General features: G+C 51.1%; 2 protein-coding genes across 17 annotated transcripts in view; one reads left to right on the forward strand and one right to left on the reverse strand.

The window, feature by feature from the left end:
* The window catches only part of ARSH (arylsulfatase family member H), a 50,448-nt gene extending 48,028 nt beyond the window's left edge, over positions 1–2,420 (reverse strand). For 4 of the 5 annotated variants that reach the window (XR_009691994.1, XM_061136759.1, XM_061136760.1 and 1 more), the window contains exon 1: positions 1,727–2,420. The gene's annotated coding sequence lies outside the window, so the exon portion shown is untranslated. Of the gene's footprint in view, positions 1–1,208; positions 1,320–1,726 lie in introns of those variants that run through there. The other variant, XM_061136762.1, reaches the window with a different exon arrangement.
* Positions 982–22,553, forward strand: LOC133052024 (arylsulfatase D-like). 12 transcript variants are annotated; one of them, XM_061136741.1, is made up of 11 exons: positions 985–1,080; positions 3,754–3,903; positions 4,835–4,956; positions 6,229–6,351; positions 8,476–8,899; positions 10,103–10,239; positions 10,916–11,050; positions 11,717–11,879; positions 13,780–13,901; positions 16,402–16,577; positions 21,433–22,553. In XM_061136741.1, exons 1-11 carry the CDS (start codon positions 1,037–1,039, stop codon positions 21,682–21,684), a joined length of 1,848 nt encoding a protein of 615 aa, XP_060992724.1. In that variant the 5' UTR covers positions 985–1,036; the 3' UTR covers positions 21,685–22,553. The 12 variants fall into 12 exon arrangements, with proteins under 12 accessions (XP_060992731.1, XP_060992724.1, XP_060992726.1 ...); XM_061136740.1 differs by lacking the exon at positions 985–1,080 and adding an exon at positions 1,384–1,614; XM_061136746.1 differs by lacking the exons at positions 985–1,080; positions 21,433–22,553 and adding exons at positions 1,384–1,614; positions 17,773–19,286.
* The last annotated feature ends 898 nt before the right edge of the window (positions 22,554–23,451 follow it).

Consider the following 23,451-nt stretch of genomic DNA (forward strand, 5'->3'; position numbering starts at 1 on the left):
CGTCCCCTTCTCCTCCTGCCCTCAATCTTTCCCAGCATCAGGGTCTTTTTCAATGAGTCTGCTCTTCGCATCAGGTGGCCAAAGGACTGGAGTTTCAGCTTCAGCATCAGTCCTTCCAATGAACACTCAGGACTTATCTCCTTTAGGAGGGACTGGTTGGATCTCCTTGCAGTCCAAGGGACTCTCAAGAGTCTTCTCCAACACCACAGCTTAAAAGCATCAATTCTTTGCGCTCAGCTTTCTTTATAGTCCAACTGTCACATCCATACATGATCACTGGAAAAACCACAGCCTTGACTAGACAAACCTTTGTTGGCAAGGTAATGTCTCTGCTTTTTAATACGCTGTCTAGGTTGGTCAGTAACTTTTCTTCCAAGGAGCATGTGTCTTTTAATTTCATGGCTGCAGTAACCATCTGCCGTGATTTTGGACCCCCTCAAAATAAAGTCTGTGACTGTTTTCATTGTTTCCCCATCTATCTGCCAACCAGTTATAACGAATTTCAATCCCTGTTCTTACCACATTGCCACCAGTTTGGGGGTGTGATAACAGTCACGTCACTGGAAGGACTGTTGCTGAAGCTGAAGCTCCAATACTCTGGCCATCTGATGCGAAGAGCTGACTCACTAGAAAAGACTCAGATGCTGGGAAAGATTGAAGGCGGGAGGAGAAGGGGTCGACATAGGATGAGAAGGTTGGATGGCATCACCGACTGGATGGACAGAGTTTGCGCAAGGTCCGGGAGATGGTGATGGGACAGGGAAGCCTGGCAAATCTACAGTCCATGGGGTCGCAAAGAGTCAAACACGACGCAGAAACTAAACAACGGCACTCCCACTTCGGCCCCAGTCCCCTGGGAGTGCCAGCCACCAAGAGCCACCCAGGCAAACCTGTTTAGGAGCTCAGTTCCGCCTGACGCCCCAGGACTTTAAGCGGATTAGAGCGGGAGGGGGACCCCACAGCCCTGCTCTCGCCGCTCGGTGGGCGGGACACAGCGCGCACGGCGCAAGGTCCCGCGCTCGGGCCGCGCTCCGCCATGGCGCCCGCTGCGCAGAGGAGACGCGCCGCGCACGCCGCCAGGTGCGCGGGACCCTGGGACCCGGTCCTTCCCCGATCCCGGGGCTGGGGGCGTGGAAACAGGGGAATGGAGAGGGGAGGGGCGTCTAGGGCGAGCGCGGACCGCCCCCCCCACCCCCATCCCCACCCACCCAGCCAAAGGCCGGCCTGCGCTTGCGCCTCGGAGTCTCCAAAACGCAGCTGGAGGCAGCCTCGCCTTCCCGGACGCCGGCGGGACGAGAGAGCTGGGCCGGGGGCGTCGGGAGGTGGGGGGGGGAGGGACGACGGCAGGGAGCGGAAGGAAACGGACCAGAAGCCGGGGGGAGGCGGCGGGGAGGAAGCGGGGGCAGGCAGGCAACGCCCCGGTAGAGGTGGCGCAGCCCCTCCCCAGCTCTCCAAAGACTTCCTGTCCCGCCCCAGAGGTCCCGGTCCCCAAGCGCCTCCGCGTCCCCTCCGGCCACTCTCTATGGCGCGACGCTCCCGGGCTCCCTCTTGGAAAGGCCCACGCTCCGGAGCCTCCTTCCAGCCCTCTCTCCCCGCGCGCCCTCCATCCCCAAAGTAAGACACAGCCCCGTTCTGAACAGTGACCACCCTCCCACCCCCCACCCCACAGGCGTGGCCGTGTGCCTGAAACCCACTAGGATGCAATCGGTCTGCTCCTTGTCCCTACCTTCCGGACTCTTGGCGACCCCCGTGGACTGGAGCCCCTCCAGGCTCCTCTGTCCATGGGATTCTCCAGGCAAGAATTACTGGAGTGGATTGTCATTTCCTTCTCCAGGGGGTCTTCCTGACCCAGGGATCGAACCCGGGTCTCCAAACCGCAGGCAGATTCTTTACCTTCTGAGCCAACAGGCAGGCCCCCAAAGAGGTGATAGGATCTTGATTTCTTCCTCTTGCATTGTTTAAAAGACAGTCCTACACTGTCGTCAGTAACCCATAACTGAGTCTGGCGATTCGGTGGCTCTGGGGAGCCTTCTTTCTGACATGTAACTTCAAGGAGAAGGGTGCTGTAAGCGTGAACACCACGTACGGGGTGTATTTAGCATAGAGTCCAAGGTGGGGGGGGGGGTGGTGGTGGTGGTGAATTGTGGCTCCTGCAGAGTCAGGGGTCAGAAAAAGCGAACTTTAGTTACAGACAGGCAGAGTTCCGAGCAGTTAAAGTGAAAAAAAAAAAAAAACCAAAAACTAGGAATGATCAGGCCTGCTCACTGTTCACTCTCTTCTTTGTTCTAAAGAAAGGGAAAGACAAACGTTTCTCTTTTCCTTTTCACCACAACAAATTCCTCCAAGGGTAATCCCACTCCCCAAGTCTCAGGCCACGGGCTACAGGTCCGGAAACCCAAGCGCAGCAGAGACGCCGCCCCCAGTTTCCGGACTGCTTGGCGCATCGGGGCCCTACTGGGGGGATGGGGTTGGCACGGGGTGGGGGGGGAGGGCGGCTGCTGGGGACTCTGGGCTCCGCTGAAGCTTCTAGCCCCCAGGGCTTGGGGGTGGGGAGAGCCTCGGTAGGTCCACCCCCAGGACCGCCCAAACCTCCGTTACGCAGTGCACACGCCGAGGCGGCGCCCGGCACTCGCTGGCGGCGCGCCTTGCAAACCGGAGCAGTGATTGACCCAAACAGCTGTACTGTCTAGGGGACTTTTAATCCCGTATTGATCCTTTACAAACCGAAGTCCCCAGGCTACAGGTCCCCAACCCCGAGCACCGCGGAGACGCCTCCCCGACTCTCCGGACTGCTTGGCGTATCCGGACGCGATCGGGGAACGTGGATGGCACCGGAGGCCCTGCTAGGGTCTCGGGGATCCGCTAGAGCGTCTAGCCCCCGAGTGCGTCTGGCTTTTGGGGAGCGGGGAGAGCCTGCGTAGGTCCACCCCCAGGACCGCCCAAACCTCAGTGGCGCGCGCGCGCGCCGGATGCGCCCCCCGACGCTCGCTGACCGCGCGCTTTTCAAATCCGAGCAGTGATCATTTGATCAAAAGAGCTGTGCTGTCTAGGGTAGTTTTAATCCCCTATTGATCCTTTAAAAACGAAAGTCCCCCTCTGATCCGACCTGGCCCCATTTCCCTCCTGGTGGAGCCTGGGTCCCCCTGACCCTGGGCTCCCCCCACCCTGGGCCCCCCTGACCCAGGAAGGCAGTTCTGAGGCCCAGGGAAAGGCGTGCCCGTGGTGCAGGGAGAATTAATTACAAAGTAGTGCAAGGTGGGGGCCTGGGTGAATTCAGTGAAAGAAACTGAATTTGGGCGGATCACGACTTTCAAAAGCAAAAACTAACGCGTTCAAGTTTTGTGTGGCGCGTGGAATGGATTGGTCAAGCCTCTGGGATAAAAGTATACAAGGGCTGCAGGCTTTTCTTTCTTAAAGCCTAATATAGAGGAAGACCTTCCCAGGGGGCTCAGTGGTGAAGAATCCCTCTGCCAGTGTAGCAAACACGGGTTCAGTCTCTGGGTGGGGAAGATCCCCTGGAGAAGGAAATGACAATGCACTCTGGTTATTCTTTCCTGGAGAATCCCATGGACAGAGGAGCCTGGTGGGCTCCTGTCAGTGGGGTTGCAAAGAGTTGGACTGGACCTATGGAAGGAGCACTCGTGCAGTGGAATGCAAATGCCCGCAACCTGGTTTGAAAGGCTGACTTTTTCATTCCAAAGGAGACGTTTATTTTGTTTTTGGCTTTTTTCTTTCTTTATTCTCTCTCTCTAGGGACTCTTTAAATGTGTTGCTCATCATGTGTTTGCTTCTGAATACTTGTGAATTAAAATCAGCAAATACGTCTAAACCAAATATCCTGCTGATAATGGCAGACGATCTGGGCATTGGGGATCTCGGTTGCTATGGAAACGACACACTAAGGTACCAGGAGCTGGGGATGGGGGTAGGGTGGGAGGCAGTTTTGGGGGGGGAGTGTGTACCTGTTTGGATGAACGAAGCAGACTTCAAATATGCCCGCAGAAATTAGGAAGTTTCTTAAGGCATCAAATTTCCACAGCGAAAGTTATTTTTGGAGCAAAAGAGCGTTATCAACCTTTCTGAAGTGAAGAAGAGAGTGCAAGGGACTCCAGAGGGAAAGAAGGAGAATTAGAGGGAAATCTGAGACTAGTAAGGTGAGAATTCCTAAGATCAGGCAAGTGATGCTGAAGCTCAGTACTTTGGCCACCTGATGCGAACAGCGGACTCACTGGAAGAGACCCTGATGCTGAGAAAGACTGAGAGCAGGAGGAGAAGGGGATGACAGAGAATGAGATGGTTGGATGGCATCACCAACTCGATGGACATGAGTTTGAGCAAGCTTCGGGAGATGGTGATGGACGGGGATCCCTGGCTTGCTGCAGTCCAAGTGTCAGACACAACTGAGCATGCACAGAAACCTTTTGTGGAGTGAATGTGCATGATACCATCAGCCGCCACCTCTGAACAGAAGTTTCAGGAACTGCCTCTGCAGATGTGTTTATGTGCTAGTTGGTCAGTCGTGTCAGACTCTGTGACCCCATGGACTGTAGCCCACCAGGCTCCTCTGTCCATGGGATTCTCCAGGCAAGAATACTGGAGTGGCTTGCCTCCCCCAGGGGATCTTCCCTATGCAGGGATTGAACCCAGTTATACTAAATTACAGGCAGGTTTCTTTACCATCTGAGCCCCCAGGGAGGTCCTGCAGGGGACAAAATACAATTAAAGGAAGTTCCTCAAATGGAGAAATCATTCATATACCTTTCAGCACAGGGACCCTACCCCGCTCACTCTCGCTTGGCCCATCCTAACGGTGACCTTGGTGTGCTCTGCCCAGGACACCGAACATCGACCGGCTCGCGGAGGAAGGCGTGAGGCTCACCCAGCACCTGGCGGCCGCCCCCCTCTGCACCCCGAGCAGGGCCGCCTTCCTCACGGGGAGACACGCCTTCAGATCAGGTCGGTGTTGTGGGGGCGGCTGGGGAAAGGGCTGGCCTTGTCCACCCGATGACTGTCCTTAAAAATGGGGTGGTGGCCATCTCCCGGAGTTAGCCCAAGTTCGTGTCCATTGCATCGGTGAGGAGGCAAACCACTCCAGTATATTTCCCAGTGAGAACCCCATGAACTACTGTATAAAAAGACAAGGGGGCTTTGATACAAATTAAAAAAAAAAAGACTAACACAAAAAACAAACAAACAAAAAGAATTAGGTGGTAGGACTTCCCTGGTGGTCCAGTGGTTGAGACTCCATGCTCTTCCACTGCACCGGGCATAGGTTCAATCCTTGGGCAGGGAACCAGATTCTACATGCCATAACTAAGACCCTGCACAGCCAACACACACACACACACATGTGTATCTTTCTTTAAAAAAAAGAATCAGGTGGTGGGACTTCCCTGGCATTGGGACTTTTCTTCCAATGCAGGGCGCATGGGTTTGATCCCCAGTCAAGGAACTAGATCCCACTTGACACTACTCAGATCCTGCACAGCCAAATAAATAAATGTATATTAAAAAAAAAAAAAAAAAAAGAATCAGGTAGTGGGACTTCCCTGGTGGTCCAGTGATTGAGACTCTGAGCTCCCAGTGCAGGGGGCATGGGTTCGATCCCTGGTCTGGGAACTAAGATCCTGAAAATAGCCAAAGAAGAAAAGGAAATCAGGTGCCAATAGTTGATAGATGGTTAAAATACAATCTGCAAATTCACTTTCCTGGAATTATGTAAATATTGTGCTCTGGTGGTGCGAAGCTGCTCAGTCATCTCCAGACTCTTTGTGACCCCGTGGACTGTGGCCCTCCAGGCTCCTCTGTCCATGGGATTCTCCAGCCAGGAATATTGGAGTGGGTTGCCATTTCCTTCTCCAGGGGATCTTCCCAACCCAGGGATCGAACCCCCGTCTCCTCCATTGCAGACAGTTTCTTTCCCATCTGAGCCACCAAGAAAGCTCTGTAACTACTGAGAATTCAGAAAGCTGAAAGTCTTCAGGGTAACTGATTGTATTCCAAGTTGTTTGTCCAGAATCTTTGAGTCAGTCTCGAGGTCGAGTTGCAATTTCAGATGGTTCCTTACAGGGTCGTCTGCGGTGGAGAACCTCAGTCCCCAGCGGAGACCCTCGGCGTACTTGCCGGAAGTACGGTAGTTACCAGAAGTAGGGTACTTCCCGGAAGTACGGTACTTCCGGCTGTTTACCGGAAACCAACCTTTTCTCTCGGCTCTGCTCAACTCCACAGGCATGGACGCCACGGACGGCTACCGGGCCCTAATGTGGAACGCGGGCTCGGGGGGACTCCCGCAGAATGAAACCACGTTTGCAAAGATCCTTCAGCGGCAGGGGTACACCACGGGCCTCATCGGTATGTGGTGACGTGTATATTTTTCTGCTTTCTTTGCGTGACGGTGAAGGTCAGGGATTGCAAGACCCTATGTTCCTAGAATCATTGGGAAAGACCCTGATGCTGGGAGGGATTGGGGGCGGGAGGAGAAGGGGACGACAGAGGATGAGATGGCTGGATGGCATCCCCGACTCGATGGGCATGAGTTTGAGTAAACTCCGGGAGTTGGTGATGGACAGGGAGGCCTGGCGTGCTGCGATTCATGGGGTCTCAAAGAGTCCGACATGACTGAGCGACTGAACTGAACTGAACTGACTGATGTTCCTAGAAAACATTGAAACGTCAGAACCCAGATGTAGTTCCTGGTTCCTCTCATGTCTCTTGAATGGTTCACCATGTTGAAACTGAAGAGTCTTTTTTTTTTAACCCAGTAATTTTCTTTTCTTTTAGTAATATTCATTCTTATTTTTTGTTTTCTAGACTTTTTTTTTTTTTAGGATAGTTGTTTTACAATGTTGTCTTGGTCTCTGCTTTACAATGAAATCAGTCAGCCATGAAGAATGCTTCCTCTTGAGCCTCCCGCTCACCCCCCACATCCACCCCACTAGGTCATCACAGAGCCCCGAGCTGAGCCCCCTGTGCTATAGAGCAGCTTCCCACTAGCTGTCTGTTTTACACATGGTCGTGTATGGATGTCAGTGCTGCTCTCTCAGTTCGTCCCACCCTCTCCTTCCCCTCCTGTGTCCACAAGCCCTTTCTCCATACCCTCGTCTTGATTCCTGCCCAGTGAATAGGTTCACCTGTTCCCTCTTTCTAAATTCCAGACATACCTGTTAACATACCATACTTGTTTTTCTCTTTCTGACTTAACTTCACTCTGTATAGCAGGTTCTAGGTTAATTCACCCTCACTACCAGTCACTCAAATTCATTCTTTTTTACGGCTGAGTAATATTTCATTGTATATATGTACCACATCTGTATCCATTCACCTGTCAATGGACATTTCGGTTGTTTTTATGTCTTGGCTCTTGTAAATAGTGCTGTAGTGAACATTGGAGTGCATGAGTCTTTTACAATTATGGTTTTCTCAGGGAGTCCTTGTAACTTTAAAATATTTCTCCATTAGCCTCTTTGCTGGAGGAATCCATCTTTTCCTCACGGCACTGGTCAGAATCTTCTAGACATTATATTGGTTTAAATGTCCACACCTTGAGGGAGGGGGGATCGGGATGGGGAATACATGTAAATCCATGGCTGATTCATGTCAATGTATGGTAAAAACCACTACAATATTGTAAAGTAATTAGCCTCCAACTAATAAAAATAAATGGAAAAAAAATTAAAAAAAATAAAAAATGTCCACACCTCATCTCAAAACTCAGTGTTAAAACATCAGATGGTGGACAGCTTTGGAGGTGGCTTTCTTCTGTATGGTTTTTATTCTCCACAATCTTCACTGCAGCCCTCTGTTTTTGTTTCCTTAAATGTAAAAGGGCTTGGGGAGGGAGGAGAAGGGGACGACAGAGGATGAGATGGCTGGATGGCATCCCCGACTCGATGGGCATGAGTTTGAGTAAACTCCGGGAGTTGGTGATGGACAGGGAGGCCTGGCGTGCTGGGTTGGGAACCAGGACAGAGTCTTACAGGTTCTGAAGATAGTTTGTGAGTCGTGGGGAGACCACGGGAACAAGTGTCACTTCTCCACGTGGAATTTTGGGCAGCTGTAGCCCACCAGGCTCCTCTGTCCATGGGGTTCTCCAGGCAAGAATACTGGAGTGAGTTGCCTTCTCCTATTCCAGGAGATTTCCCAAACCCAAGGATTGAACCCGCATCTCTTGTGTCTCCTGCATTGGCAGGCAGATTCTTTACCACTGAGACACATAGGAAGCCCCTATTGCTTTTTGCGTGTTGGTGTTCAGTTGCTCAGTTGTGTCCGACTACTTGCGACCCCATGGCCTGCGGCATGCCAGGCTTCCCTATCCTTCACCATCTCCCAGAGTTTGCTCAAACTCATGACCACTGAGTCGGTGACCAACCTCCAAATTACCCTCAGAAGGTAATTTCAGGCTGAGTCCCTTAGGCATACACTGTTTTTTTATGTTTCATCTTTTTTTTTTTTTTAAGTTCTTGCTTCTGTCTTCAGGAAAATGGCATCAGGGTGTAAACTGTGCCTCGCGCACCGACCACTGCCATCACCCTCTGCACCACGGCTTTGACTATTTCTACGGCATGCCCTTCACGCTGGTCAACGACTGCCACCCAGACAGGCCCCCGGAAGTGGACGCGGGCTTGAGGGCCAGGCTGTGGCTTTACACCCAGATCATGGCCCTGGGCGTGTTGACCATCGTGGCCGGCAAAGCCTGCAGGCTGATCTCCGTTTCCTGGAAACTAGTCTTGAGTGTGGCCACCCTGGTCCTGCTGTTTTTCACGTCCTGGTACGCCAGCTTTGGCTTCGTCCGCCGCTGGAACTGCATCCTGATGAGAAACCACGAAGTCACTGAGCAGCCCATGGTTTTGGAAAGAGCCGCGAGCCTTGTGCTCGAGGAAGCCGTTTCCTTTATTGCAAGGTAATGGTGCTGTCCCCTTGGAAATTGGACGTGAGTTCTCGGTGCATCTGAGTCTCTTTACCACCGGTGGGAATCTGCCAGCTCTGTGAGCAGGCATATGTGTGTGTGTGTGTGTGTGTGTGTCTTAGTCTCTCGGTCATGTACAACTCTTTGTGACCCCGTGGACTGTAGCCCACCAGGCTCCTCTGTCCATGGGATTCTCCGGGCAAGAAGACTGGAGTGAGTTGAAATGAGCAGGTGGATTTGAAGACTTCAGCAGTTACACATGGATTGGTTTCCAAAACTCCAATCTCTTCTTTCTTTTTTTTGGCTCTGTTTTGTTTTTGTTAATATAAACGTTCTCTGTGTGCATGCTCAGTCGCTCAGTTGTGTCCAACTCTTGGCGACCCCCGTGGTCTGTGGCCCGCCAGGCTCCTCTGTCCATGGGATTCTCCAGGCAAGAATACTGGAGTGGGTTGCCATTTCCTTCTCCAGGGGGATCTTCCAAACCCAGGGATATGAACCCAGGTCTCTTGCATTGGTAAGCTGATTGTGGTAACACTAGCAACACCTGGGAAGCCCCTGTGTATTTGACTGAAGGAGATGAAATCAGGACAGGGAACAAATATCTGGACCTTTATGTTCACTGCAGCAGTGTTCACAATAGCCAAGACATGGAAACAGCCTAAGTGGATGAAAGGATAAAGAAAACATATATGTATATACACACATGCTCGTGTTCTTTGCAACCCCATGGACTGTAGCCCGCCAGACGACTCTGTCCATGGGATTCTCCAGGCAAGAATGCTGGAGTGGGTTGCCATGTCCTCCTCAAGGGGATCTTCCTGACCCAAGGATTGAACCTGGGTTCCCTGCACTGGCAGCTGGATTCTTTACCACTGAGCCACTTGGAATGTCTAGAATACTGCACAGCAACTTAAAAGAGTAAGGAGGCTGTGTGTGCTGATACGGAAATGTAGCTAACATGACCTTCTGGGGCATTCCTGGGACAGACCCCGACCCCTGTCCTCTGCCCCAGCTCCTGTCTGAAGTACGTAGATCATAGTATCTGATGCAGACTTCTTCAGTTGTTTTACAGATGCTAAAACCCCCAGCAAACCGAACATGTTAACTACTTGATGCCCACGAGCCTTCAGTCTCTACTTTCAAGTCCTGGGTCAAAGAGGTGCTCTTATAACCGAAGGATGTCTTCTCCTCTTTCAGAAATAAGCGTGGTCCATTCCTACTCTTCGTTTCACTGCTGCATGTCCATATGCCCCTGGTGACCACAGAAAGGTTCCTTGGGAAAAGTCAGCACGGCTTGTATGGCGACAATGTGGAGGAGATGGACTGGCTCGTGGGTAAGTCAGCCCACGGCCAGGCTTCATTAGTTCCCGGCCTTCCCTTGATGGTGGGGTGACAGGTGGGGGACCTCCCCAGGAGCCAGCCTTCAGTAAAGAATCAAAGACATAGAGGACGATTCTCCCATATCATCCACAGACTCCTTCTGCCTTTCCGATTCCTTTTGTCTACTTTTGCACAACAGTGTCCTTCTAAAGCCTGTGATTGAATGCTGTCACGCCAGGACTTCCCTGGTTGTCCAATGGTGACGACTTCACCTTCCAACTCAGGGGGTGTGGGTTCAGTCCCTGAATGGGGAGTTAAGATCCCACATGCCTCGTGGCCAAAAAACCAAACATGAAACAGAAACCATATTGTAGTACATTAAACAAAGAGCTTAAAAATTAAGTTTTAGTCGCTCAGTCGTGTCTGACTCTTTGCAACCCCTTGGACTTCAGTCTGTCAGGTTCCTCTGTCCATGGGATTCTCTAGGCAAGAATACTGGAGTGGGTTATCATGCCCTCCTCCAGGGGATCTTCCCAACCCAGGGATCGAAACTGCGTCGCCTGCATTGGCAGGCGGGTGGGTTCTTTTACCACTGAGCCACCTGGGAAACCCTCAGAAAGGAGACATCGTGTTGAATTCTCAGATGCTGTTTCATTTACGTTGCCCTGAAATGCTCCGTCTTTCCCAAAGGGGAGATTCTGAATGCCGTTGAAGAACATGGTCTGAAAAACACGACTCTTACGTACTTCACCTCTGATCACGGAGGACACTTGGAGGCGAGAGACGGACACGTCCAGCTGGGCGGGTGGAATGGAATATACAGAGGTAAGGCCCACGGGCATTGAGGTTCCAGGGTAAAATCTCTTTACATTGGTACTTTTAAATATCTGACATGAGGGACTTCCCTGGTGGTCCACTGGTTAAGACTCTGCACTTCCATTGCAGGAGGCACGGGTTCGATCCCTGGTCAGGGAACTCAAATCCCACATGCCTTTCAGCACGGCCAAAAACACTTTTAGAAATGAATAAAATAAACTTTGATATGGTCCATCTGAATTATTATGGAGAAGGAAATGGCAACCCGCTCCAGTATTCTCGCCTGGAGAATCCCATGGACAGAGGAGCCTCATGGGCTACAGTCCGTGTTTGCGTGCTCAGCCGCTGTCTGACTCTTTGCAACCCCACAGGCTGTAGCCCGTCAGGCTCCTCTGTCCATGGGATTCCCCAGGCAAGAATACTGGAGCGGGTTGCCTTGCCCTCCTCCAGGGGATCTTCCCCACCCAGGGATCAAACCAACGTCTCTTACATCTCCTGCGTTGGCAGGTGGGTGCTTTACCACTAGCGCCCATGGGCTACAGTGATGGGGGGGCAAAGAGTCGGACACCACGGAGCGACTGAGCGCACACACTGGATACAGACACTCAGGTACATCCGGGTGTGTGCCTAGGCTGGAGCATCTCCTGAGAACGCAATGGCGTCCTTCCCTTCCAGGTGGCAAAGGCATGGCCGGCTGGGAAGGCGGGATCCGGGTCCCGGGGATATTCCGGTGGCCCGGCGTCCTGCTGGCCGGCCGCGTGGTCCATGAGCCCACCAGCCTGATGGACGTCTTCCCCACCGTGGTCCAGCTGGCGGGCGGCCAGGTGCCCCAGGACAGGTACACCTCCCTGCGTCCTGAGAGAGACCCTTCCCTCGTCCATATTTTAGGGGAAAACAGTCTACAATAGGAGAACGTTTAAAACAGTCTCCCATGTAGGCGACAGGCTGATGTGAAATGACCACACCCTGGAAAACAAGGCTAAAGGAACTATTGGGTCCAGTGACTTGTTCTGATTTTTTTTTGGCAAAAGTTTACATTTTGGCATCACAATCCGGAGATCCGGTTGTCAGAATGCGACATCTGCTATTAATCTTCTGAAATGCAATCTTGCCCACGTGTTGGTGCGGCTATGAGAATTTAAATTTTTTTTTTAAGTTTATTTTTTTTATTTTTAGGCTGTGCCACACAGAATGTGGGATCTTAGTTCCCGGACCAGGGATCAAACCTGTGTCCCCCCCTGCACTGCAAGTGTTCAGAGTCTTAACCTTGCTGGACAACCAGGGAAGTTCCTTGAAAATATGATTTAAAAATGATTATGTACCTCGATACACACCCAAAAAGCCCCTCTCATACATGAGAGAAAATAGAAGTAAATATTTTTTTTTTCTTATAAGTAAATATTTTGATATAAGATTGGATTTTACTTCATTTAGGATAATCAAAAAGGGACTTGCCTAGAGCTCCAGTGGTTAGGAATCCGCGTTTCCACTCACAGAGGGTATGGGTTCGATCCCTGCTTGGAGAACAAGGATTCTACCAGTCACCTCCTCCCCCCCCCCAAAAAAAAACCTGAAAAAAGATAACCAATAAATATTTGTGTATGATGGATAATAATATAAGGTACTTTATCCCCTAGTTCTTACTGCCCCCCTAAAAAAGCCATCTTATTAACTTTTTAGTTTAGTAGTATTTGTAGTTCAGCAGATTTCTCTGGGGAGAGAGAGCCAACATACATATGCGTGTGTGTGTGTTAAGTAGTAAGGGCTCTTGCTAGTGGCTCAGATGGTAAGGAGTGCCTGTCTGCAATGCAGGAGACCTAGGTTCGATCTCTGGGTTGGGAAGATCCCCTAGAGGAGGACATGGCAACCCACTCCAGTATTCTTGCCTGAAGAACCCCATGGACAGAGGACACTGGCTGGCTTCAGTCCATGGGGTCAAAATAAGACATTTATCATAAGGAATTGGCTCATGCAGTGGTAGAGACTGGAGAATTAAAATTTGATGTTGGGAAGGCTGCAAGGTGCAAACTCAGGAGAATTTCTGTATCATTGTGTTGAGGGAGAGTTTTCTCTTCTCCAGCAAACCTCAGATTTGTGTTTGACAGCCTTCAACTGATTGGACCAGGCTTACCCTCCTAAACCCAGGGCGATCTGCTTTACTCAGAGCCTTGCTGACTGTAGATGTTCACCTCACCTACTATATATAAAACAAATAACCAACAAGGCCTGGCTATAGTGCACAGGGAACTCTGCTTAATGCTCTGTAATCACCTAAATAGGAAAAGAATTTGAAAAAGAATACATGCATGCCTTACGTATCACTGATTCACTTTGCCACATACCTGAAACTATCGCTTGCAATGTTGTTCATCAACTATACTCCACTAGAAAATAAAAATTCAAAAATACATACATAAAATGAGAAATATAAGTGAAAGGTTTCTGTTCCCTTAGACTTCAGCCTAGGGGCACGGGCAGCCCAGCTGGAATTTAAGAAGACTTGGTGTTAATATCTGCAGTCAGCGTGGTGTGTGTTGTTGTGTCTGGGTGTGTCTGTGTGTCTTCTATTTATGACGTGCTACGTGCAGTCTGGGCAGCCTCGGGGAGACGGAGCGTGTCTGATCCACTGTGTGTTATCTGGGGTCCTGGCAGCCTTGGGGTTTCGAAGGTCCCAGGTCCACAATGCTGCTCACACAACCTCAGTCTCAGTCCCTCCTGTGGTCTCTTCCCTGAATCAGGGTGATTGATGGCCGGAGCCTGCTGCCCCTGCTGCGGGGAGATGCTGAGCACTCGGCACACGAGTTCCTGTTTCATTACTGCGGGCAGTATCTCCACGCCGCCCGCTGGCACGAGAAGGACAGTGAGTACATGCCTCCCCACGCCTCGGCGGGTGCTGGTCTTAGTCAGGGTCCTCCAGAGAGATGGAACCCAGAGGATGTGTGGGTGCCTGGGTGGATGGGTGGATGGATGGGCGGGTGGATGGATAGATGATGGATGGATGGATTCATAGTTGATAGATGGATGGATGGATAGACTGATGGATGAATGGGTGGATAGAGAGATGGGTAGATAGATGCATGGGTGAATGGATGGATGGATGATGGATGGATGGGTTGATGGATCATGGATGGATGAATACATAGATGATGGATGGACTGATTGATGCATGGGTGGGTGGATAGATGAATGGATATGTTGATGATGGATGGATAGATGGATATATTGATGGATGGATGGATGGATAGATGGATGAATGGGTGAATAGATAGATGGGTAGATAGATGGATAGACTGATGGATGGGTGGATGGATGATGGGTGGATGGATGGATGGATGGATAGATAGACTGATGGGTAAATGGGTGGATAGATGGGTGGGTGGATGAATGGTTGATGGTTAATGGGTGGATGGATAAATACATAGATGATGGCTGGATAGATTGATGGATGGGTGGGTGGATAGATGAATGGATATGTTGATGATGGATGGACAGATGGATATATCGATGGATGGATGGATGAATGATGGATGGATAGATTGATGGATGGGTGGGTGAATAGATGAAAAGATATGTAGATGATGGCTGGATGGATGCATGGATAGATTGATGGGTGGATGGATGATGGATGGATGTGTGGATGGGTAGATGGATGAGTGGATGGGCAGATTAGTAGATGAATGGGTGGATGGATGGATGATGGAGGGATGGATGGATGGGTGGATAGATGAATGGATATGTAGATGATGGATGGATGGATGGATTGATGGGTGTATGGATGGTGGGTGGATGGATGGATAGATAGACTGATGGATGAATGGGTAGATAGATGGGTGGATGGGTGGATGATGGATGGATGAATTGATACATAGATGATGAATGGATGGATGGATGATCGATGGATGGATGGGTTGATGGATGATGCATGGATGTGTAGAGGGATGGATAAGGGATGGATGCATGGATACACAGATGATGGATGGATAGGTGGATAGATGGATGGATGGATGGGTAGGTGGATGGATGGATGGATGGATAGATAGACTGATGGATGAATGGGTAGATAGATGGGTGGAAGGATGGATGGATGGATAGGTGGGTGGATAGATGAATGGATATGTAGATGATGGATGGATGGATGGATGGGTAGATGGATGAGTGGACAGATTAATAGATGAATGGGTGGATGAATGGATGCATAGAGGGATGGATAAGGGATGGATGATGGATGGATAGATAGATGGTGGTTGGTAAACAGATATGTAATAGATGAAAAAGATGATGTGATAGGTGGATAGAGAAATAGATATACACAGATGAATAGGTAGATAATAAATAGTTTAGATACATATACAGGGACTTCCCTGTAGCTCAGATGGTAAAGAACCTGCCCGGCTATGTAGGAGACCTGGGTTCAATTCCTGGGTCGGGAAGATCCCCTGGGGGAGGACATGGCAACCCACTCCAGTATCCTTGCCTGGAGAATCCCATGGACAGAGGAGCCTGGCAGGGTCACAAAGAGTCAGACACAGCTACATATAGAGGACACAGCTGCATATGGAGGAAAAGATACAGATAGAGGACAGATGGCTGACAGCTGACACACACAAGACAGAAAGGTGAGGGAGGAGAGAGCCAGGTGTCCGCGCAGCTGATGGGGGACCGTCTCCATTTGCCCGTAGGCGGAAGGCTCTGGAAGGTCCATTACACCACGCCCCTCTTCCACCCCGAGGGCGCGGGGGCCTGCCACGGCCGCGGCGTGTGCCCCTGCTCGGGGGCCGGCGTGACCCACCACGACCCGCCGCTGCTCTTCGACCTGTCCAGGGACCCGTCCGAGGCCCGGCCCCTGTCCCCCGACGCCGGGCCCCTGTACCGCGAGGCGGTGGCCCGCGTGGGCCGGGCGGTCCGGGAGCACCGCGGGTCCGTGAGCCCGGCGCCTGCGCAGTTCTCCTTCCGCCACGTGGCCTGGAAGCCGTGGCTGCAGCCCTGCTGCGGGGCCTTCCCGTTCTGCGCGTGCTCCCGGGACGTGGACCCCGGGGAGACCTGACCTCGCTGCTTCCAAGGTCACGGCACGGGGTGGGCGAGGAGGCAGGGAAAACGGGACCCCTATGTGCTGTCCGGGACAGAAAACTGGAGCAGCCGCTTGGGACAGCAGGCTGGAGGGTCCTCCAACCACCAAAAAATGGAACTGCCCTAGGATGCAGCAATCCCAGCCCTGCGTGCGCGCGTGTGCGTGTGTGAGAGAGAGTCTCTCGGTCGTGTCCAACTCTATACGACCGCATGGACTGCAGCCTTCCAGGCTCCTCTGTCCATGGGATTCTCTACCCAATAATACTGTAATGGGTCGCCGTTTCCTCCTCCAGGGGATCTTCCTGACCCAGGGATCGAACTGGAGTCTCCTGCATTGCAGGCAGAGTCTTTACAACTGAACCCACAGGGAAGCCCTGAGTATTTGTCTGCAGGAGATGAAATCAGGATATTGAAGACTTATTTGCACCTCTGTGTTCACGGCAGTGCTATTCACAATAGCCAAGACAAGGTAACAACCCAAGTGTGTTATCGATGGATGAATGAATACGGAAAATATATGTGCACACACATGCTCTTTGTGACCCCATGGACTGTAGCCCACCAGGCTCTTCTGTCCATGGGATTCTCCAGCTAAGAATACTGGAGTGGGTTGCCATTTCCTTCTCCAGGGAATCGTCCCGACCCAGGGATCAAACCTGGGTGTCCTGCGTTGGCAGGCAAGTTCTTTACCAGTGAGTCACCAAGGAAACCCATACACACACACACACACACACACACACACACACACACACACACACACGAATATTACTTGGCCATAAAAAAGAAATCTTGTCACTTGCAGCAGCGGGCTTCCCTGGCTCTGCCTGCAATGTGGGAGAGCTGAGTTCAGTCCCTGGGTGGGGAAGACCCCCTGGAGGAGGGCATGGCAACCCACTCCAGTATCCTTGCCTGGAGAATCCCACGGACAGAGGGGCCTGGTGGGCTACAGTCCACGGGGTCGCAAAGAGTCAGACACGACTGAGCGACTGAGCAGACAGCAGGTGAACCTTGAAGGCATTATTATGCTAAGTGTAATAAGTCGGGCAGAGAAAGACAACTATCTTATGTTCTCACATCTGTGTGGAATTGAAAACAATAAAGTTACAGATGCAGAGAGCAGACTGCTGTGAGTCACAGACTGGGGAGGGGGTGGTGATGGGGAGACACTGGACATACCTCCAAGTATAACATGGATAAGTACTTCCTTGTTGGAAACCTCCAAACTTTCATGCCACCTATAAAGCCAACGATTCAAACGGGAATGCTTCTAATTTAGAGGTTCCGCTTGGCTTCCTTGAACATTGTATTTTTTTTTTTAACGTGGACCATTTTTTTAAGGTCTTTATTGAATTTGTTCCGGTACTGCTTCTGTTTTATGTTTTGGTTGTTTGACCCTGAGGCAAGTGACAATCTTAGCTCCCCAACCAGCGATCTTAACCACTGCACCACCAGGAACTCCTGTATTTCTTAAAAAACAAAAACATTTCTTTAAGTTTATGCATTTTCACCTTATTTGGGTCTTTTTCTTCTTTTCCTCCGTTACAACTTTCTGACGCACTCCTCTTGAATGGCATTCATTTTGAGTCAGACCTTTTAAATGTTAACGCATTTCTGTGGTAATCGGTCGTAAAACTGATTCTGAGAATAAACAAGCGTTTTCTCAGCAGATGGGTGCCTGGCGGGAAAGCGGGGAAAGACACCCCCCCAGGAGAAGGGGCTTCCCCTGCAGACCCCAAGTGCAAAGAAAACAGCCTTGAGCCCCAGGAGTGTGGAAAGCTGGGAGGCGTCACCCGGGACTTGGGGCACGGAGCTGATGCATGGCTGAACTGAACAAACTCGATCTTTGTCTCCCGGGCGCCTGTAAGTCTGGTCTTTTAACTCTGGGCAGGGGGATTTACTAGGATCAGGTTAAAGTTCACGAGTGTCCCGGAGGACCCCAGAGTCTGCTTCTTAAGAGTTTCCATGGTTAACAACTGGCCCAACCGGTTAGGCAGGCCCGGCACCAACGAGGGACTTAGGGAGGCGTGGCCGGCCCCTCCCCTCCGGCGTCTGAGTGTGTGTGTGTACACCTCCGGTGGTAACAGGCATATGTGTGTATTCAGTTCAGTTCAGTCGCTCAGTCGTGTCCCACTCTCTGTGACCCCATGGACTGCAGCCCGCCAGGCCTCCCTGCCCATCATCAACTCCCGGAGCTTGCTCAAACTGCTGTTCATTGAGGCGGTGATGCCATCCAACCATCTCATCCCCTGTCGTCCCCTTCTCCTCCTGCCCTCAGTCTTTCCCAGCATCAGGGTCTTTTCAAATCAGTCAGCTCTATATATAAGCACACAGCACAGGAATTCCGAGAGGTCTCTATCAACATGCACCTTTCGTCTCAGCCCTGTGTGTGGAAAAGGCCGTCCTTTCTCTGTGGCCGTGCCTCTCTGCACTTGGGCGGACCCTTGCCTTCGTGTGTGGGGAACAGTGATGTCGGAGGTGGATGGTCTCCGGGTTAGACATGTACGACTGGCCTCCTGGGGTGCATTTCGTGGGGCCCAGAAGACGTGGGCTTCAGGCCGGAAGCTTAAAACCAGCGTGCTGTGTGCATTTCCCGAGACAAGGAGATAGGCTGGGCTCCAGTGGAGGGATGTATCGTCGGCGTCAGAAACAGGGTAACTCGCCAGCGTTTGTCTCTGGTCAACGTCTCGAGGGAAGAGTCAAGGCAAGGGCACAGAGCCACAAAACCCCGTGTGACTGAAGGCTTGAGGGATCTCCGTTCGCCCCTCTTTGGGGAAAAGCGAAACGCTACGCGTGGTCTCCTTGAGGAGGGTCCACAGTCAGCGGGTCACGCCAGACCGTAATGAGTCTTGCTGCTCCCAGAAGCCTTCACTTCGAGATCCATCTTGCCCGAGGGGTGCGTGTGCACACCCCAGGGGCGGGTCCCGGGGTAGGTCAGGTGTGGGAAAAGAAACCAGGTAATGGACCTGAAGGAAGACAAAGACCCGGAAGAGCTGCCTTCTATAAATATCTTAACCGCCTTGGGCCTGGGCTCCTCTCTGGGAGGGGGTAACGCCCACACCCTCTGTCTCCCCTTAAGCCTGTCTGTCTTGCTTCTGTTGTAACTAAAGGAACCATTTCTCTCTGTGCTTTCTCACTGGTTAATGCTGTGTTTCAAATAAAAAAAAATTTTATACCTGCATTTACAGTTTCTGCCTCCGAGATAAACGCATTTTTCACTGGGGTCAAAGTTCTAGGGAGAAATAGCTTCTAGCCTCGTAGCCTTTGCAGGAGTGTTGGCTGGGATTCCTGGTTCTCATCCAGGATGCCCATCCATGGGCAGGGAATTAAGATCTGGCTTGCCTTGGGTGCGTGCTCAGTCACTTCACTCATGTCTGACTCTCTGCGACCCCATGGACTGCAGCCCGCCAGGCTCCTCAGTCCATGGGGATTCTCCAGGCAAGAAGACTGGAGTGGTTGCCATGCCCTCCTCCGTGCGATCTTCCTGACCCCGGGGTCAAACCCAAGTCTCAGGCAGCTCCTGCGTTGTAGGTGGATTCTTTACCACTGACCCACCGGGGAAGCCCACTGCTGCCTTGATGAGATAGTAATAGAAGCCCATGCTCAGGGTGTTGAAAATTAAATGATCAGGACATCACGCACTTAAGTCTGCAATACTGGGAGTTTTCTATACTGGTCTCTGACTGCTTCTGAAGCCTGGAAAGTCTATAAAAAGGTTTCCTGGAGGAGGACATGGTCTTGATGAAAAGCTGAGATCTAGACAGGCTTACAGAGAGTGGGTGTATTAGTTTCCTGGACTGATAACAACAAATGACCACAAACGAGGGGACTTAAAACAACAGACATCCATCTTCCCCTGGTCCTGGAGACCAGACGTCTGAGGTCAAGGGCCCCAGGGCTGAGTCCCTGCAGAGTCTCCAGGGGAGGGTCCTTCCCGCCTCTTCCACCTTCTGGGGGCTCCAGGCGCCCATCCCTGGGCTGGTGGCCGCCTCCCTCCCGTCTCTGCCTCCGTCTCCACGCGGCTTCTCCTCTGTGTCCCTGTCTCTCCTCTTCTCTCTTACCTAAGCACACCTTCTACAAGGCTTTGAAAACAAACTCCTCTTCTCTCTTACCTAAGCACACCTTCTACAAGGCTTTGAAAACAAACCAGTACCAGGGTTTCTTCAAAATTTGTTTTCCTACTGTTTTCTTTTTTCTGTCTCAGGCTGCCATGGTTATATTTTTACAAACGTCTTACAGAGACTCCTGGTTCCCTGAACAGTAAATAATCAAAAAATAGTTCTTGGATGAATTAGTACATGAGTCATTCCAAGAACTGAAAAGAAAAGCTCATGGGGGAGGGTAAAAATGTCCTTGAGAAATCACTTTAAAAGGGCACGTCTTTCAACATTTGCTACAAACCACCCAGCCAGAGAAATATTTGTGAGCCTTTGTTGATACCAAGGAGTGGCCTTCCAGAAATATTATTTGATATGACAAGCAGCAACAGGCTGTCAGAGTTATTAACTAGGCCCACCAGGAAATCTGTGCATGCGTGTGGCAGACAGGAGTTCACGAGTTCAACCATGGTGGGGGATCTGCTGGAGAAAAAGATGTGTGACTTTTTTTTCTTTCTTCAATTAGCTTTATTTTTTTGGGGGGGGCTGTGCCCTGCAACATGGGGGATCTTAATTCCCCAACCAGACACTGAACCCACGCCTCCCTTCCGCGGAAGAGAGGAGTCTTCTTAACCGATGGACCACCGGGGAAGTTCCTTTTCCCCAGATTCAGAGAGGTGTCACTGACATACTCCGAGGTGTAAATTTACGGTTGCAACACAAAGATCTCAAATATGTATAAACCGGTGGCGCTACTGGTAAGGAATCCGCCTGCCAATTCAGGAGACGTGGGTTCGATCCCTGGGTCAGAAACATCCCCTGGAGGAGGGCGCGACAACCCACTCCAGTACTCTTGCCTGGAGAATCCCACGTCATGTCACCAAATGGTTACCACCAAACGTTAGCTGACACCTCCATCGTTATCAGCTACCCTTTCTTTCTGGTGATGAGAAATTTTTAAATCGGCGCTCTCAGCAACTCCACAATATGTAATACTCTATCATTCGCTTTGATCAGCGTGCTATACGTGAGTTCACCTTGTTCTGTGTTCTGAGTTCCACCCTCACCCACAGGCTGTGTCTCCGTGACACCAAGTCCCACCTTTGTCTCTACCATTAGCAATTTATTCTTGGGTCAGCCCACTGCTACATTTTCTTTTTTTTAAGGTAAAAAAATTTTATTTTTGGTGTGTCGTTGCCTTACAACGTTGTGTTACTTTCTGCCGAACAGCAAAGTGAATCAGCTATACGAGTCCCTTGGATAGTAAGGAGATCCAACCAGTCCATCCTAAAGGAAATCAACCCTGGGTATTCACGGGAAGGACTGATGCTGAAGCTGAAACTCCAGTCCTTTGGCCACCTGATGGGAAAAGCTGACTCACCGGAAAAGACCCTGATGCTGCGAAAGATTGAAGGCGGGAGGAGAAGGGGACAACAGAGGAGATGGTTGGATGGCGTCACCGACTCAACGGACATGAGTTGAAGCAAACGCCGGGAGATGGTGAAGGACAGGGAAGCCTGGAGTGCTGTGGTCCATGGGGTCACAAAGAGTCAGAGACGACTTCGTGACTCAGCAAGAAACACATGTATCCCTTGGTTTTTTTTTTTGGATTTCCTTCCCATGTAGGTTACTATCAATTCTGAAAAACCCATTTGGTTATTTTAATTAATAGTAAGACAAATGAAGCCAGTCACATTCCTATCAATGGCATTCTGAAAACTGAGAACACATCCAATTACCCAAGAAGGAGGACCACATTGCCATCCTAAGATTTTAATTGCAATGCGCTAGCCTTCATCCAGACATGAGGACAGACCTCATAATGCGGGAGAGGTCCGAGTTGAGCCTAGACTTGAAGCCAGTGAGCCATCGGACCATTCGTATGGAGGGTCCTCTTTGGAGAAGCTGGACTCCGATGTTCACCCTCCGGAGTTCTCTTCTCATGGACATAGAATCCGCCTTTTGTATCTTATAGTCCAACATCATGTTTCCCCAAAACAAACCTAAGGGATTACTCTGATGGGTGGCAACCCCCACCCACCCAAGGAGTTTGTCCCCACTGCTCTTTCCTAGTAGCCCCTGAAGCATCATAGGTATGAAACCAACCAAGACGCCAGGTCATTCACCCACAGATAAAAAATAAAAGCCCCTCCATAGCACGTGCCTCTCACAGCAAACGCCACAACAAACCCCAGAAGTTCCCTCGGACCCCACGTGGATTTGAACAAAGCCGTCTCAACCTTCTTCCAAATCCATGTGATTTTCAGCAGTACGCATTGTGTCTGACTCTTTGCAACCCCATGGACGGTAGCCCCCCAGGCTCCTCTGTCCACGGGTTCTCCAGGCAAGAACACCGTAGTGGGTTGCCATTTCCTCCTCCCAGGGATATTCCCGACCCAGGGATCTAACCTGAGACCACCTGCATTGGCAGGCAGATCCTTTACCACTGAGGCACCTGGGGAAGCGATAAATAAACCACTCAAACATTTAAAACCTGCATCTTGTCTTTACTACGGCGACCCATGTCCAGCTTCGATTATCTTTGTGGTGGCCAGCATCTCCTCCTCAGGACGGCAGCTGACATCTGGCTTTAATTATCCTTGTGGTGGCCACCCACACGGACCCCCACGAGAGGGTCTGACACGCTGCCTTCATTCCCAGCACTAGGATGCTTCTGAAGTCAGGCTCTCTGGTGGAATCACGGCGTCCAGTGTCACAAAACGGAGGATTGGCCCCACACAGCTGAGCTGCAGCGGGGCTCACCAAGGACCGCGAGTGCGTGCTGTGAAGTGAGGTAGTGAGACCCAGCAGAGGGCAGCCCCGTGTCCTCAGGCCCGCACGGATTCGCCTCCAGAGAAACAGCCCGCCCACATCCAGTCGCCGTGAGCACGTGACCAGCGGACACCCTTGGGCGTAAGCCCTGGGTGCTTATTCCTGCGTGCTCAGTGTCATGTGGCAGCCTGGATAGGAGGGGACTTTGGGGGAGAATGGATGCACGTCTGTGTCTGGCTGAGGCCCTTCGCCATCCACCTGAAACCCTCACAACATTGATCGGCTACATCCCAATACAAAATAAAAAGTTCAAAATGAAAAAAAAAAAACAAAACAACAAAAAAACGAGTGGGTTGCCATTTCCTTCTCCAGGGGATCTTCCCCACCCAGGGATCGAACCCGTATCTCCTGCGTTAGCAGGCGGGTTCTTTACCACTAGCGCCACCTAGGACGTCTTCTACATAGGTAGGTAAACCA

This window comes from Dama dama, chromosome X, assembly GCF_033118175.1.
Source record: "Dama dama isolate Ldn47 chromosome X, ASM3311817v1, whole genome shotgun sequence".
Lineage (NCBI taxonomy): Eukaryota > Metazoa > Chordata > Mammalia > Artiodactyla > Cervidae > Dama > Dama dama.

What these genes read in the sequence shown, in the direction of transcription:
- LOC133052024 (XM_061136740.1), top strand. Translation starts at nt 1,523, where the DNA reads ATGGCGCGACGCTCCCGGGCTCCCTCTTGGAAAGGCCCACGCTCCGGA. An exon ending in GAGACACGCCTTCAGATCAG is followed by an intron (nt 4,957 to 6,228) that starts GTCGGTGTTGTG and finishes TCAACTCCACAG; the next exon opens with GCATGGACGCCACGGACGGC. An exon ending in GCCGTTTCCTTTATTGCAAG is followed by an intron (nt 8,900 to 10,102) that starts GTAATGGTGCTG and finishes CTCCTCTTTCAG; the next exon opens with AAATAAGCGTGGTCCATTCC.